Here is a 14,889-nt window from a genome sequence, read left to right as displayed (position 1 = left end):
ATTGATATTTATCTTTCTCTCTCTCTCTCTCTCTCTAAAATGTCAATAAATGACACCTTTTTAAAATAAGGAAAAAAAGGGATACTTTTAACTGTATGTCTTTCTTGAATATTTTATTTTAGAACTATATAAATGTATCACTTATTCAAAAATGTTAATTTTAAAAAAAGCATAAGAACATTACATAGAAATATGGAAGAGAAGAGCAGATGAAATAGCTAATGTGGTTGAAAGTAGGTATTTCTAGGAAGAATTTCTTATTAATATTATTCAGTACTATGTGCATGTCTTACTTTGATTCTTTAAAAAAATTAAGAGAATAAACCATGACCATGGACAATGACTAAGCTAGTGTCTTGTAAAATCATTTTATGAGGACTAAGCTTTATTTTGTCTTGCCTTAGGAAGTAATATACAAATGGAAATTTTTGAATTCCTCCAAACTGCCAATCTTTTACTAATTGAATATTTCTTAAAGGTATGCAAAACTGCAACCAATCTTGAATACTGTTTAGGATAAAATTCAACACAAAGGGTGAGATCTGATTTCACAGTCTAGGAAAGAGGAAAACCAGAAAAGCCACAGATGATTTTTGTTTTTACCAAGAAGAGCAAGTTCTGCTTCAAAACACCCTGTCCACGTCCACCACCCACCCACATCTAAGTCAGAAATCAGGATGTCAGCCTTAACTCTTTCCTCTCTGTTACCCATCAAATGTCAGGTCCTGCAGGTTCTGCCTGGAACTGGTCCCCTTCTCTCCATCCCTGCTGCCTGGTTCACTGCAACTGACAGCTTATATATCTTCTTGTTGCTTCCAGTTTCGTCCTTTCCAGGACGTCCTCTTTGCTGCAACGAGAGTGATCTTCTAAAAGACAAGTATAACCACATCACTTATCAGCCTAAACCCTTCAATATTCCCCCACCGCCTTCAAAATAAAATCCAAAGCCCTACAATAGAACCTCCATCATCGGGTCCCTGTCCACCTGTCCGCCTCATCTTTCTCTACCTCTTGCTCTATCCATCAACTTACTGAATTCTCAGATGCTCAAAGGAACCAAGGGCTATTTTTCTTTTGCCTCCAAGTCTTCGTGCACGGTGCTCTTTTTTCCTGCCTCACACCCTCTTCCTCCACTTAATTCCTACTCATCCTTCAGTTCAGACATCCTTCTTCCAGGAAGTCTTACCTGACACCCTGGGTCCAGGTTGGTATTCCTCCCATCTGTTCCTGGAGTCCCTTGTCTCTTATCAGAGAAACTGGGCTCTATGGAAGATCCTTGCGTCTTTATCAGACCTCCCTTTCTTCAACATTGTATCTTCAGCTCCTGCACATGGTAGGAGTTCACTGAATACCTGCTGAATAAGCAAATAAACAAGACTTGAATCGAGAACCAAGTTCAGGTTAACATTTGATTTCTAATCAAGTAGAAACTGAATAAATATCTCTGCCTTTCTCTGGTAAAGTGCAATAGTAAGTCTGGAAATTTGATATTTAAAACTTCTAAGTTCTTGCCTTACCTGTGGTGGTGCAGTGGATAAAGTGTCAACCTGGAACGCTGAGGTCACCGGTTCGAAACCCTAGGGCTTCCCAGTCAAGGCACAAACGAGAAGCAACTCCTATACTACAAGTTGATGCTTCCCACTCCTCCCTGCCCCCTTCTTTCTCTCTCTGTCTCTGTCTCTCTCTCTCTCTCTCTCACGCCTCTCTCTAAAATAAATAAATAAAATTTTAAATAAATAAAAATAAAACTTTCAAGTTCTCCAAGTGATCCAGGTGCTTGCCTAAGAGCTGGCTACAGAACTAAAGGTAGCTTATAGTCTGATCCTTAAAAGAAGCAACCGACCCTCACACCATCCCAATATAAAGGACTGGTGAAAAGTACAGTTGGTGGAAAAAACCTGACGCACAAACCTCTTTGCTAATTTAATAAACTTGGATATGAACAGATTACAATCGACACCTGCTCCTGCTAAGCGTCTGGGGCTCTATTTGGTTCTTACAGCCAACTGTGCCTTTCATCCATTATGTCTTTATTCCTCAAGGAAGAGAGAGAAAAGCCCAGATATGTTTCCAGAGTGAGGCATTGTTTTCTCCAGCCAAACTCTGTAATTTCTCATTAGACTGTCAATAGCTATACTGGCAAGAGCTACATATGGCCGGTTTCATTTGAAGCCAGTTGTACGAAGAACAAATGTCACCACTGAGGATTGTACAGTGTGTACTTAGGAAGCAAAGTGGAGACATACATACTATGAGGACAGAGTAGCTAAAATGTCTCTCTAGGGTGGTCTACGCATAAGTCTTAACCTGGCATTAGAGGAATGTACTTAATACCTGCCTGTGAAAAAATTTTCAGCGCCCCAGAGAAATGCGAAAAATAGACTTTGTGGGAGAGTTTCCTGAAAGCCTAAGTTTATTCTTTTAATTTTCATTTTTCTTTATTGTATTTTTTTTTGGCATTGATTGACATTTTAAGTATGAAATAATGGTAAGGCAGGAAGCAAGTAACAGAACAATGTGAATACACAGAAACTGGTAGCTAGACCTTCTTCAAAGGAGGAAATCGGAGCTGCTGGAAGGGAGGGAGAGTTTTACTATCCACCCTTTTGATCCTTTTGGATTTTGAATCACGTGGTTGTATTACTCATTCATTTAAAAACAAACTGAATTAAAATGAATAAGGTGAATGAAAAGAAATAAAATAAATGGGAATTGTATATAGCACTAGTTTATGTCCTTGAATGGAAAAAAAATATTTTTTTGGAAAATATTTTAAATTGGCAATTCTATGTCAGACTTGAAAACAAGTACAAATATTTTTAATCTATAAAATGCCAAGATCTAGGAACTATTTCAATTTTTTTTTTCAACAGCCAATAGTAACCTTTCCATTCCAGCTAAAGTAGACAGACTAGTGTTGGTTTGTCCTATCATAGGTAATATGTTGACTTTGACCACGTGGTTAAGGTGGTGTCAGCCAGTTTTCTCTTTATAAAAATTTTCTTAGTTACTCTTTTATTCTGTTAAGTAAGTTGAGTGGAGGCCCTGGCCGCTTAGCTCAGTGGTAGAGCGTCGACCTGGCGTGCAGGAGTACCGGGTTCAATTCCCGGCCAGGGCACACAGGAGAAGCGCCCATCTGCTTCTCCACCCTTCCTCCTCTCCTTCCTCTCTGTTCCTCTCTTCCCTTCCCGCAGCCAAGGCACCATTGGAGCAAAGTTGGTCCGGGTGCTGAGGATGGCTCTGTGGCCTCTGCCTCAGGCACTAGAATGGCTCTGATTGCGGCAGGGCACACCCCAGATGGGCAGAGCATCGCCCCGTGGTGGGCATGCCGGGTGGATCCCGGTTGGGCTAATGCGGGAGTCTGTCTGACTGCTTCCCCTTTTCCAACTTAAGAAAGTAAGTTGAGTGGAGACTTTGAGGCTAGGTAACTGTCCTCATCAGACTTTCATCGCTATTTTGGGCATCCCTTGATGATTATGTAACACGATCATTCCTTCCATGTTTATTAGAGGGCATTCTACTGCAAGGATGAGCTTTCCCTCTGCCTCATTTACTTATTTTTTAAATCACCACAGGTTCATGAACTGTTATTTTATCTTAGTCAAAGGGTTTAAGTCCCTTACTATTATTCATTTTGATGCTGTCAACCACATCTGGCTGATGCGAAGTGATTTTTTTTTTTTTTTTCATTTTTCTGAAGCTGGAAACAGGGAGAGACAGTCAGACAGACTCCCGCATGCGCGGACCGGGATCCACCCGGCACGCCCACCAGGGGCAACACTCTGCCCACCAGGGGGCGTTGCTCTGCCCATCCTGGGCGTCTCCATGTTGCGACCAGAGCCACTCTAGCGCCTGGGGCAGAGGCCACAGAGCCATCCCCAGCGCCCGGGCCATCTTTGCTCCAATGGAGTCTCGGCTGCGGGAGGGGAAGAGAGAGACAGAGAGGAAGGAGAGGGGGAGGGGTGGAGAAGCAGATGGGTGCTTCTCCTGTGTGCCCTGGCCGGGAATCGAACCCGGGTCCTCCGCACGCTAGGCCAACGCTCTACCGCTGAGCCAACCGGCCAGGGCGCGAAGTGATTTTTTTTAACCATTGATCACAAGCCCCTACGTTTTAATCTGACCTGACTGCATCTCTGACTGAAATTCTTCCCTCCCTTCCCCTATGTGGTTTCTGTATTAATCTTTGTAACCAGTCTATAAATAAATGACTACCCACTCTGTGTATTCTGGCACAATGGGTCGTGTATATCAGGTGGTTTTATCAGGTGCTGGAATACTCCATACAGTGATGCTGTGCAGGTATGTCCATGGAATAGCCAGGCAGCTCATTGCTATGGAACAGGAGTTTCCATATGAGCTATAAATCTTTCAGGCAAAGGCTAAAATCCAACCAATCACTTGCTGTAAATCTTCGCAATGCCTGTATACTCCCCTCAAGCACATAAGTTTGTTATTTAATGAGACAGCCCCATTTCATAACACACATCTAAGGAAAAAATGAATAAAGCTTGAATAGTTCATTTTCCCCATCATCCTCGCTTAGGTATCTGCCTGTTAATGCAAATAATCGAGTGCAAACTATCTGTGAGAGAGTGGATTGATTTCTCATCCACTCGTTAATTATTTCTTTGAGTAAATATCGTAAGTAACATAAATACATCTTTCATACAATGTAGATGAAACCAAAAACAACAGTTAGTCCTCTGGGCATTAAACTAATAGGCTTAATTTTTTCTAGGTACTAGAGAATTTGTTTCCTCAGCCAGTTTCCAATAGTATTTTAGTTCTCTGCTTCTCAATTTTGACTACCTTTCGCAATCATCTCTTGAACTTGAAAAAAATTCTTACGTTTTGGGAGATTCTGATGTAACTGGCGGGGGGTTAGTGTTGGTATGGGAATTTTAAAAAAACCTTCCGAGTCTAATAAGCAGCAGAGTTTGAGAACCACTGATTTAAACCACTTTGTCCTCTTCCCACAGAGTCTAGCACCATGCCTGGGGAAAGTGACGCTCAGAATGAATAAATAAAGTTCTAGTGTTCAAGAAGGAAGGAAGAGGAGTCTCACAACAAAGAGAGACTGGGGAAGAGTCCTGCAGAGCAAGTGGTGTGGACGATGCCAGAGTCTGGGTCTCTCTCTTGGCTCTAACTAGCACGTCCACACTGAATCGCAGGTACTGCCCTGCCAAGTCCCGAAAGCCTCAGAAGTTATAAAAGTCCATTAAGGAATTCAGGGGGTGCCAGGCTGTCTTGCTTCTTCTAACAAGTGAGGCAGAAGCTGGAAAGACAGGTGTGGGGACTTCAAGCTCTGGCCCAAGTCTGGCCAACTCTAGACCACCTGGGATTCTCTCTCTGCTCCGAACTGCAGTGTGGCAGCTCTTCCCATTTGGGAAGACGCGCACTACAGTAGCGGGGCACCACCGCGAGCCGCGCTGGATCTGCCCTGCCCACCGGGTGACCTGCCGCATCCAGCGCCGGAAACCCAAGTCTCTGCGCAACTGCCCCGGGCTGCCCGCGGCGCGGTGGGAGGGGCCGTCCAGCAGAGCCCGCGGCAGCGGGATGGGTGAACTACAAGTCCCGGCATGCCTCGGGCAGGGGTGGGGCGGAGAGGGCAGCCAGGCCCAGGCGTGCGCAGTGGTTCTCGGGAGTGGCGGGGCGGGTCCTCCCCAGCTGTCCGCTGTGGCCCGGGGCTCCCGGGTGGGGGTGGCCGCGGCCATTGGCGGAGAGGCGGGAGGGGCGGGGTCCTCGGGAGCCGCTGCGGGTCTGGCTGAGCGGGCGGAGGCCAGCGGCCAGGTGGAGAGGCACGCGTTGGACTGTTGCGTTTCTGTCTGGTCATGGCAGCGTCGCCCCTGAAAGTGTGCATCGTGGGCTCCGGGAACTGGTGAGCGGCGGCGGGCCGACGGCACGGCATCCGTCTCCGGGAAGCCCCTCTCCGGGGCGTGCTGGGGCCGCGCGTCCCCGCCGCGGCGTGGGCACCGCGCACCACGCGCAGGGAGGCGGGGCGGGCGGCCTCGCGGCGGGGCTGGGCACCGCGCACCTGGCAGGCCGAGACGAGACTCTGGCCCGGAGGCTCTGGGCCCGGGTGTCGGCGGGGAGCGGCGCAGGGAGCGGGTACAGCGCGCCCGCCGTCACCTGTCTGCGCTCTTGTCACCGCGCGGTGGGCGCACGGAGGCCACCTGCTCTCCACGCCTGGGTGTTCTGCGCAACATCCCAAGGGCGTTCTCCATTCTCCGCGGATCGCCTGGGTGGAGGAATTGCAGGAGGCTCGACTATAGTGACTGTAGTTTCGGTAAAGAGGAAAAAGGGTAGGGAGGGCTAAAGGGCGCTCGCTACCCTCGTCGCAGGCGGGACGGCGCTGCCCTTCAAAGTCGGGTCTCCCTTCCGTGGTTGTTAGGTCTAGTATCTTAGCAACGTTGTGTCGGGAAGAAAACTCAGCTTCCAACAGGCCTGGCCCCCAGAATAATCCAGGGGCGTTGAGAACTCTCTGGGAAGATGTTTGTGAAGCTTTGTGTCTCTGCTAGACTTTATTTGACTTTAACATTTATAAAAGCACTTTCTGCCAGACGCTCTTCTAAGCACTCTATAAATATCTGCTCTTTTAGTTCCGTTTATCAAACTTACACAGTGGGATTCTCTGGTGTGTTTGGGTAAGTGGGTGGGGGTGAGGGGACAAGAGTATGCTATAGAATCTGATATTTTCAATCTTTTTTTCCACTGCCATGCACTGTTTTTCCTACATCCAAGGGACTAGTATAAAATATTCAGAGTGATGTCCGTTGTGTTCCTGTGGCCTGACACCTCAGTTCAGGCTTCCAGGACGCCAACAGCAGTTCGTGCTAGCTACTTGGTCTTAACCTTACTCTTTAAGATTTGGCCCAACCCTACTTCTTGGAGGAAACTTTAACTGGTTCTTTACTTTAACATCCTTGCAAGGCCAGGGGCCCCTCAGTGTCCCCACCCCTGTTGCTGAGCTATCACTGCAAGGGAGTGATTTGTTTATCTGTCTCTACACCTCCCCCTCCAGCTCTTAAGAACAGCATCTGCCCTAAAGTCTGGCATATGCTAAGTAAGTAGTGTCTGAAAACTAATTTTTCAAGTGAATTATATTTGATTAGGTAATATATTCACATTTAGAAACCAAAAGGTACCCCCCCCCCAAAAAAACCCAAAACTAAACAAAAAACTGGTAAACTGGCTCCCACCCACGCTTGTGCCCCAGGGGTACCTCCTGGAGGAAAACAACTGTTAACCGTTTCTTTCATCCTTTCTGGAAGAATTTTATCAGATACAAATGAATGTTTACAAATATTCCTTTCCCTTCTGCCTGCAGACACTAGAATATAATGCCCATATCTGTAAACAACAGAGTATTCTACACAGCACTTAATGGAGCTGTTACCTATCCACTGCAGAGTTTCATTTGGACTTGTAGCTTGTCATTGCCAGTTTTGGTCCCAAGGTCGCTAGAGTGAAATGTCAGCTGCCCTGTTGGCCATGGGGCTGGAAAAGCATCCACTTAGCACATGTTCCTTTAACATTAGTTTCTTCTTCTGTAAGAGGACCCAGACCACAGGTGACAGCACCTTTCCCTGATTTGCAAGGTGCAGTGGAAGTGGCACAGCTTTGCCGTGCTGGACTTGGGCCTGGATCCCAAGCAGGGAAGTGAACCTCCTGCCACCCCTGCTGGGATTTGGCAGCCTTCCCACGGCCTCGCTCTGTACTTGACTGTTTTCTTGGCCCACTCCAGCCCAAGGAAATGGAGTAGAACTTTGGCTAGTGACTCTGGAGCAGAGCGATTGAGAAATGTGCCATGCCGCTGGCTTGGGCAGGTTGCCTGACTCAATTAATTATGGGGTCAGACGGGAACAGTTGTTGGCTTCCTTGCAACTGCTCTGGTTGCAAAGCCACTCCAGTCCTAGAGAGAGGATCATGACCTTGCCAGAAATTCAGGAACTTAGGGGCTCATTGCGTGTTCAGCCCTGGTCGGTAGACAAATATTTGAGTGTTTGCCTTGTGTGGTCATTGTGGCCTTTCCACAGTCCCTGCCTTTAAGAACTTAGCTTCACGGAACTCTGAGATAAAGACTTGGAAGATAGGCTCAAAAGAAATAGAAAATGGAGTGAAAGATCTGTCACAAGACTAGATGTTACATTTTAAATAGTGTTTCTTAAAATGTGGTCCAAAAGCTATTTGCATCAGAATAACCACTGAAGCTAGACTTGCTGAATCATATTCCCTAAGATGGGAAAGATTTTTTCCTAAGGGACTTGAGCTTTTTGCTAATTTTATTTTATTTTTATTATTATTATTTTAGCAAGAGAGACAGAGGGACAGATAGGGACAGACAGGCAGGAAGGGAGAGAGATGAGAAGCATCAGTAGTTCTTCCTTGCAGCACCTTAGTTGTTCATTGATTGCTTTCTCATATGTACCCTGACCGGGGTGATCTAGCAGAGCGAGTGACCCTTTGCTCAAGCCAGCGACCTTGGATGTAAGCCAGTAGCCTTGGGCTTCAAGCCAGCAACCTTTGGGCTCAAGCCAGTGATGATGGGGTCATTTCTATGATCTGAGGCTCCAGCCAGCAACCCCACACTCAAGCTGGTGAGCGCACACTCAAGCTGGTGAGTTTGGGGTTTCGAACCTAGGTCCTCTGTGTCCCAGGCGAGTGCTCTACCCATTGCCCCACTGCCTGGTCAGGCTTATTATTTTTAAATTTTTATTTATTGATTGGTTTTAGGAAGAGAGAGGAAGGGAGAAAAAGAGAAACATCGATTTGTTGTTCCACTTATTTATGCATTCATTGGCTGATTGTTCTATGTGCCCTGACTGGGGATGGAACCCACAGCCTTGGCATATCGGGATAACACTGTAACTAACTGAGCTACCTGGCCAGGGCCAAGAGAGTGTTTTACCTTTCCAGATGTGGGCTCGGCCTCAGGAATGTGAAGGTGACTAAGCAAATTTGACATGTGGGTCTTTGAAGTAGCTCAGATTGATTTTGTAAGTAAAGGTGCTGTCACATCTAAGTTCCCAGCTATCACCCTCACACTGAGTGTAAATGATCAATTGCAATACAAATACCAGAAGACCGAATCTAACTGACTTGCCAGGGAGTTTCGGCCAGAGAGGACATGTGAGGGGAAGTAAACGGGTTGTGTAACATACCCTTGTCCCGTCCTTTGGCACCTCCTTCCCTCTAGACAGGTCCGGGAGGAGGCTGGAGGGGGCCCTCAGGCCTCCAGCCCAGCCTGCTGTGCTGCGCACTACTGGAAATGCTGGGAGCTACTTCCCTAACCTGCATGGCTCTCTATGGCCCCGTGGCTCAGAAAAAACAACAAGACGAATACACACCCCAAAGTTTCTCAAACAACTCCAAAGATGAAACAAAGTTTCTTCATCAGAACCTTGAGACATAGTGCAAGATCCAGTTCTAGACCTAAAATGCAGGGACTGTATTTACAACCAGCCCTCTGTGCTAGGGAGCGTGTGTCCCAGGCCTCCTTTGGAGGCAGGGTAGAAAGGGGGGCCCAGGATTCCAAGGCCTGGGGTTCTGTCTTGGCAGTCCGAGGCCTTGAGCAAACTGCTTTTCTCCAGGAGTCATTGCCTTATATAATATTGGTACCTACTGTCCAAGGTTGTGGCTAGGATTAAATGAGATGATCGGGGAGAACACCAGATGAGTAGAACTCAGTAAATGTCAGCGACCGTTATCGTTATAATGATTAGTTTCTTCGTCCTTGACCAGCACCATCATTAGGTCATAAAATGCACCCAGTTGGAGTCTGACGGAGGAGTAGAGGCAGAGAAGGCAAAAGCCAGAGGGCATACCTGACATGCAGCTGGAGGGTTTTTTTGTTTGTTTGTTTTTTAAATCTTTTTTTTCTTTTTTTCTTTATTCATTTTTAGAGAGGAGAGAGAGAGGGAGAGAGAGAGAGACAGAGAGAGAAGGGGGGAGGAGCTGGAAGCATCAACTCCCATATGTGCCTTGACCAGGCAAGCCCAGGGTTTCGAACCGGCGACCTCAGCATTTCCAGGTCGATGTGTTATCCACTGCGCCACCACAGGTCAGGCGCAGCTGGAGTTTTTTTATCCTTTCCCTTCTCTTCACCGTCACCCCACAGCTAGAGCCCGGAGAGTGAAGGTCAGGGCGCGCTTTGGCCTACTTTGCACTGGTGACTTAAGCTGGCTTTGTGTGAACTGCCTTTTGTGGTCTCCTGGAACCTTCTGAATGCAGTGCCGTGGCTCTTTGTCCACCGTTGTCACCATTTGGTCTGTGCTACACTCCAGTCCCACACGGAGAGCCCAGAAACAGTCTGAGCATCTGTAAACGAGCTCCTCTGAGGTCGGAAATAATCCCCTCCCGGGTGACGGTAGCACCGACACACCTTCGCTTTGGAAGCTGGAAGGAGAGTTTAATGATAGAGGAGGGGTTAGGGCTGAACTGGGCCAGGATCTAGCGTTCTCTCTGACGGGGTGAGAAAGTTTGTACAATTAACAATGCACTGATACATAATCGCCTGTTTCCATCACGCCCCTACCTGTTCAGGATGAAAGTAATGACTAGGGATGAGTCAGGGCTCATTTTTATCTTTTAACCTTTCACCTGTTAACCCTTGTCCACCCCTTTTCATCATTCTCTCCCACTTCCTCACCTCCCTGGAAGGAACAGCCATAGTAACAGTGCCCACTTGCTGGTCATTTTCTGTGTGTGGAGTACATTACTGCATTTAAATCTTGTAGCAGTCTGTAGGGTACTACTATTTATTATTAGCCCTATTTTGGATGACAAAACTGAGATTTAGAGAACTTTTCAAGGGCAGCAGTCCATAAGGTAGAGTTGAAACCCAGATCCTTCTAACTCCAACACTCATCTACAAATTCTTTCTTTTCTTTCTGAGAGAGACAGGAACATGGAGCTGCTCCTGTGTGTGCCCTGCCCGGGGAATCGAGCTGGCAACTTCCGTGCTCCCGGATGATGCTCCAGCCAGGAACTATCCTGCCAGGACTTGATTTCCATTGAATTTTAGAGACAGAGAGAGGAAGGGAGAGAGAGAGGAAGGGGAAGGGAAGCAGTCACCTGTTGTTCCACTCAGTCACGCAGTCCTTGGTTGCTTCCCACGTGTGCCCTGACTGGGAATCGAACCTGCAATCTTGTTGTTTCAGGACAACACTCTTAACCAACTTAGCTAACCAACCGTCCAGGGCCTACAAATTCTTATTTTCAGTGAGAAGCGTACTTTTTTTTGGTATTTTTCTGAAGTTGGAAACAGGGAGGCAGTCAGTCAGACTCCCGCATGCGCCCGACCGGGATCCACCTGGCATGCCCACCAGGGGGCAATGCTCTGCCCATCTGGGGCGTCGCTCTGTTGCATCCAGAGCCATTCTAGCGCCTGAGGCAGAGGTCAAGGAGCCATCCCCAGCGCCCGGGCCATCTTTGCTCCAATGGAGTCTTGGCTGCGAGAGGGGAAGGGAGAAACAGAGAGGAAGGAGAGGGGGAGGAGTGGAGAAGCAGATGGGTGCTTCTCCTGTGTGCTCTGGCCAGGAATCGAACCCAGGACTCCTGCACGCCAGGCCGACACTCTACCATTGAGCCAACCAGCCAGGACCGAGAAGCGTACTTTTACCTGAAGACAAATGTCATTGTCATAAAATTATTGAGTATCTTACCCTCCTAACTAAAGTCTAGTATAACAATATTCCATTTGAGAAAAATGAGATTGAAATGAGGCCTTAAAAATTGTCTTGTTCAGTTTCCCTTTATTTTGTAGACATGGCAGATGACCATAGATTACTATTTTATTTTTAAGGCAATTGATTAAAAAATCTTAGAAAAATTTGTTAGAAAAAAAATCTTTTTTTTTTTTTTAAGATTTTATTTATTGATTCTTAGAAGAGAGAGAGAAAGGTGGGGGAAGAACAGGAAGCATCAACTCATAGTACTTGCTTCTTGTGTGTGCCTTGACCGGGCAAGCCCAGGGTTTTGAACCAGCGACCTCAGCATTCCAGGTCAATGCTTTATTCACTGCACCACCACAGGTCAGGCAGAAAAATCTTATATTTGAGTGAAAGCTCTGTCACCTCCAATTTATACCTTTTAATCTCAGGACAATACTTGGGTGAGTCCCTCTTTTTAAATTTTTTATTTATTGATTTTAGAGAGAGAGAAACATTGATTTGTTGTTCCACTTATTTATGCATTTATTGGTTTATTCTTATATGTGCCCTGACCGGGGATAGAACCCACAATGTTGTTATATTGGGACGATGCCCTAACCAACTGGACTACCCAGCCAGGGCGAGCCCACTCTTTTCTAAAACATGTCCTTTAGGATAGGAAAGTCGTGTCCACTGTCCACTAAATCTTTGTTGCAGACCAAGTAGTATCCCCAAGTCTCTCAGTGGTTATTTGTGAGAGGTGGTGTCCAGGTCCTCTTCATGCTTGGTGATGTCAAAAACTGCGGTCAGCCTGACCAGGCGGAGGCACAGTGGATAGAGCGTTGGACTGGGATGCCGACAACCCAGGTTCGAGACCCCGAGGTCGCCAGCTTGAGCACGGGCTCATCTGGCTTGAGCAAAAAGCTCACCAGCTTGGACCCAAGGTCGCTGGCTCGAGCAAGGGGTTACTCGGTCTGCTGAAGGCCCACGGTCAAGGCACATATGAGAAAGCAATCAATGAACAACTAAGGTGTCGCCACGAAAAACTGACGATTGATGCTTCTCATCTTTCTCCGTTCCTGTCTGTCTGTCTGTCTGTCTGTCCCTATCTCTCCCCCTCTCTCTGTCCCTGTCAAAAAAAACCAAAACAGGTCATTGGTCTCCTGGGCTCCCTTCAGGTTATGCTAGTAGCATTTTGCTATCATCCTATTTTGAGACTCAGTCCCTTACACATTTGGGAGCTGGGAGCTGAATCAGTTGCTACCTAACCATTTTCCCCCAATTTTTATTTTATTTTTTTTATTTTTTTGTGAGAGAGACAGTGACACAGACAGAGAGAGGGACAGACAGACAGGAAGGGAGAGAGATGAGAAGCATTCAGTTCTTTGTTGCAGCACCTTAGTTGTTCATTGATTGCTTTCTCATATGTGCCTTAACTGGGGGGCTAGAGCAGAGCAAGTGGCCCCTTGCTCAAGCCAGCAACCTTGGGTTCAAGCTAGCGACCTTGGGCTTCAAGTCAGCGACCTGTGCTCAAACAGTGAGCCCATGCTCAATCAAGCCAGTGACCTCAGGGTTTCAAACCTGGGTCTTCTGCATCACCGCTTGGTCATGCTCCCCCAAAACTTAATGGCTTCAAAAAGCAATAATTTATTAGTTCATGATTCGGGGGGTTAACAATTTGGGCTGACTAAGCTGGGAGGGTCTTCTGCTGGTTTAGCCTGTGCTCACTCATAAGGCTGTGTGGTCAGGTGGTGGATTGGCTGGGACTTTTTGGTTCTGGGTGACCTTCGTGTGTCTGGCAGTGGACAAGCTTTGGCCAGGTGGACAGGAGTGACTGGGCTACATGTCTCATTCTTCATCTGGTTAGCTCAGGCTTTCCCACGTGATGGCTAGATTTCAACAACAGCAAGAGAGAGGTTGTATAAGTGGGATCATACAGTATTTGTCTTTTTTATTATTATTTAGTGAGAGGAGGGGAGGCAAAGAGACAGACTCCCACATGCACCCAACTGGGATCCACCCAGCAAGCCCACTAAGGGGCAATGCTCTGCCCATCAGGGGCATTGCTCAGCAGCCGAGCTCTTTTTAGCACCTGAGGCGGAGGCTATGGAGCCATTCTCAGCACCCGGGGCCAACTCACTGCAGTCAAGCTATGGCTGCAGGAGGAGGAAAGAAAGAGAGAGAAGTGGTTGGGGGGGGAGTGGAGAAGCAGATGGGCACCTCTCCAGTATGCCCTGACCAGGAATCAAACCTGGGACATCCACATGCCGGTTCAATGCTCTATCACTGAGCCATCTGGCCAGGGCAGTATTTGTCTTTTTGTACCTGGCTCATTTCACTAGTGTAATATGCTTAAGTATTGCAGCATGTGTCACTGTTTCCTTCCTTTTTAAAGCAGAAGAATGTTCCATTCTGTTTGCATAGCATATATTGTTGACCCATTTATCATGTCAGTGCACACTTGGGATGCTTCCACCTTATGGCAATGGTGAATAATGCTCCTATGAATATAGGTATACTAATAACCGTTAGAGTCCTTGCTTTTCATTCTTTTGTGTACATACCTCAGAGTGGAATTGCTGGATCCTATCTAAATTTGGTGTTCTGAGGAACCACGATGTCATCTTCCATAGCAGCTGCACCATATTTCATCCCACAACAATGCCCAAGGGCTCTAATTCCCGCACATCCTCACCAACGCTTGCTATTTTGTTTTTACTTTCATTTACTTTTATAATAGTCATGTTTTTGTTCGTTACACATGATCCCATGGCATGTACAATTTCGCATCTTGTTCTTGTTCAATGTGACGTGCCATCTGAAGCCTCTCTGCAGTGTGAACTCTGACAGACGGCGAGGCTGCCTGCATCTCCTTCCCCACGTCTTTATGTGAAGCTATTCACATTGATCTCTTTTCCTGTGTGGTTTCTTCCTTTGATTTTAAGCTTAGAAAGCTTCCCTATCCAGAGATCAAATAAACATCCACCAAGCTGAATCTATTTTAAAGGTGCTTCATTTTTCACATTTGTATCTAATACCCTGGCATTTGATTGTACTTTAAAAGCCATTTAACTGCCAAGAATTACACAAAATGTTAACAGTGGTTCTCCCCGGGTAGCAAGATTATTCATAATTGCTTTTTAAGTAGATGTTTATTTAAACCCAAACTGACTGCCCTGCCTACTTAGCTCCACAGTCAGAAGCAGCTCGGGCAGAGACCAGGTCTGGAATGGGGAAA

General features: G+C 46.8%; 1 protein-coding gene across 2 annotated transcripts in view; it reads left to right on the top strand.

Moving 5' to 3' along the window:
- Positions 1-5,721: 5,721 nt before the first annotated feature.
- GPD1L (glycerol-3-phosphate dehydrogenase 1 like) overlaps positions 5,722-14,889 on the top strand; it is a 50,294-nt gene continuing 41,126 nt past the window's right edge. The window contains exon 1 of one of the 2 annotated variants that reach the window (XM_066244411.1): positions 5,722-5,878. In XM_066244411.1, the coding sequence (XP_066100508.1) occupies positions 5,832-5,878 (47 nt within the window). In that variant the 5' untranslated portion in view covers positions 5,722-5,831. Of the gene's footprint in view, positions 5,879-6,048; positions 6,287-14,889 lie in introns of those variants that run through there. The other variant, XM_066244412.1, reaches the window with a different exon arrangement.

This window comes from Saccopteryx bilineata, chromosome 10, assembly GCF_036850765.1.
Source record: "Saccopteryx bilineata isolate mSacBil1 chromosome 10, mSacBil1_pri_phased_curated, whole genome shotgun sequence".
In the NCBI taxonomy this organism is placed as follows: Eukaryota; Metazoa; Chordata; class Mammalia; order Chiroptera; family Emballonuridae; genus Saccopteryx; species Saccopteryx bilineata.
Note: the sequence above shows the minus strand (reverse complement) of the source record. Positions and strands in the feature narration are given on the sequence as shown.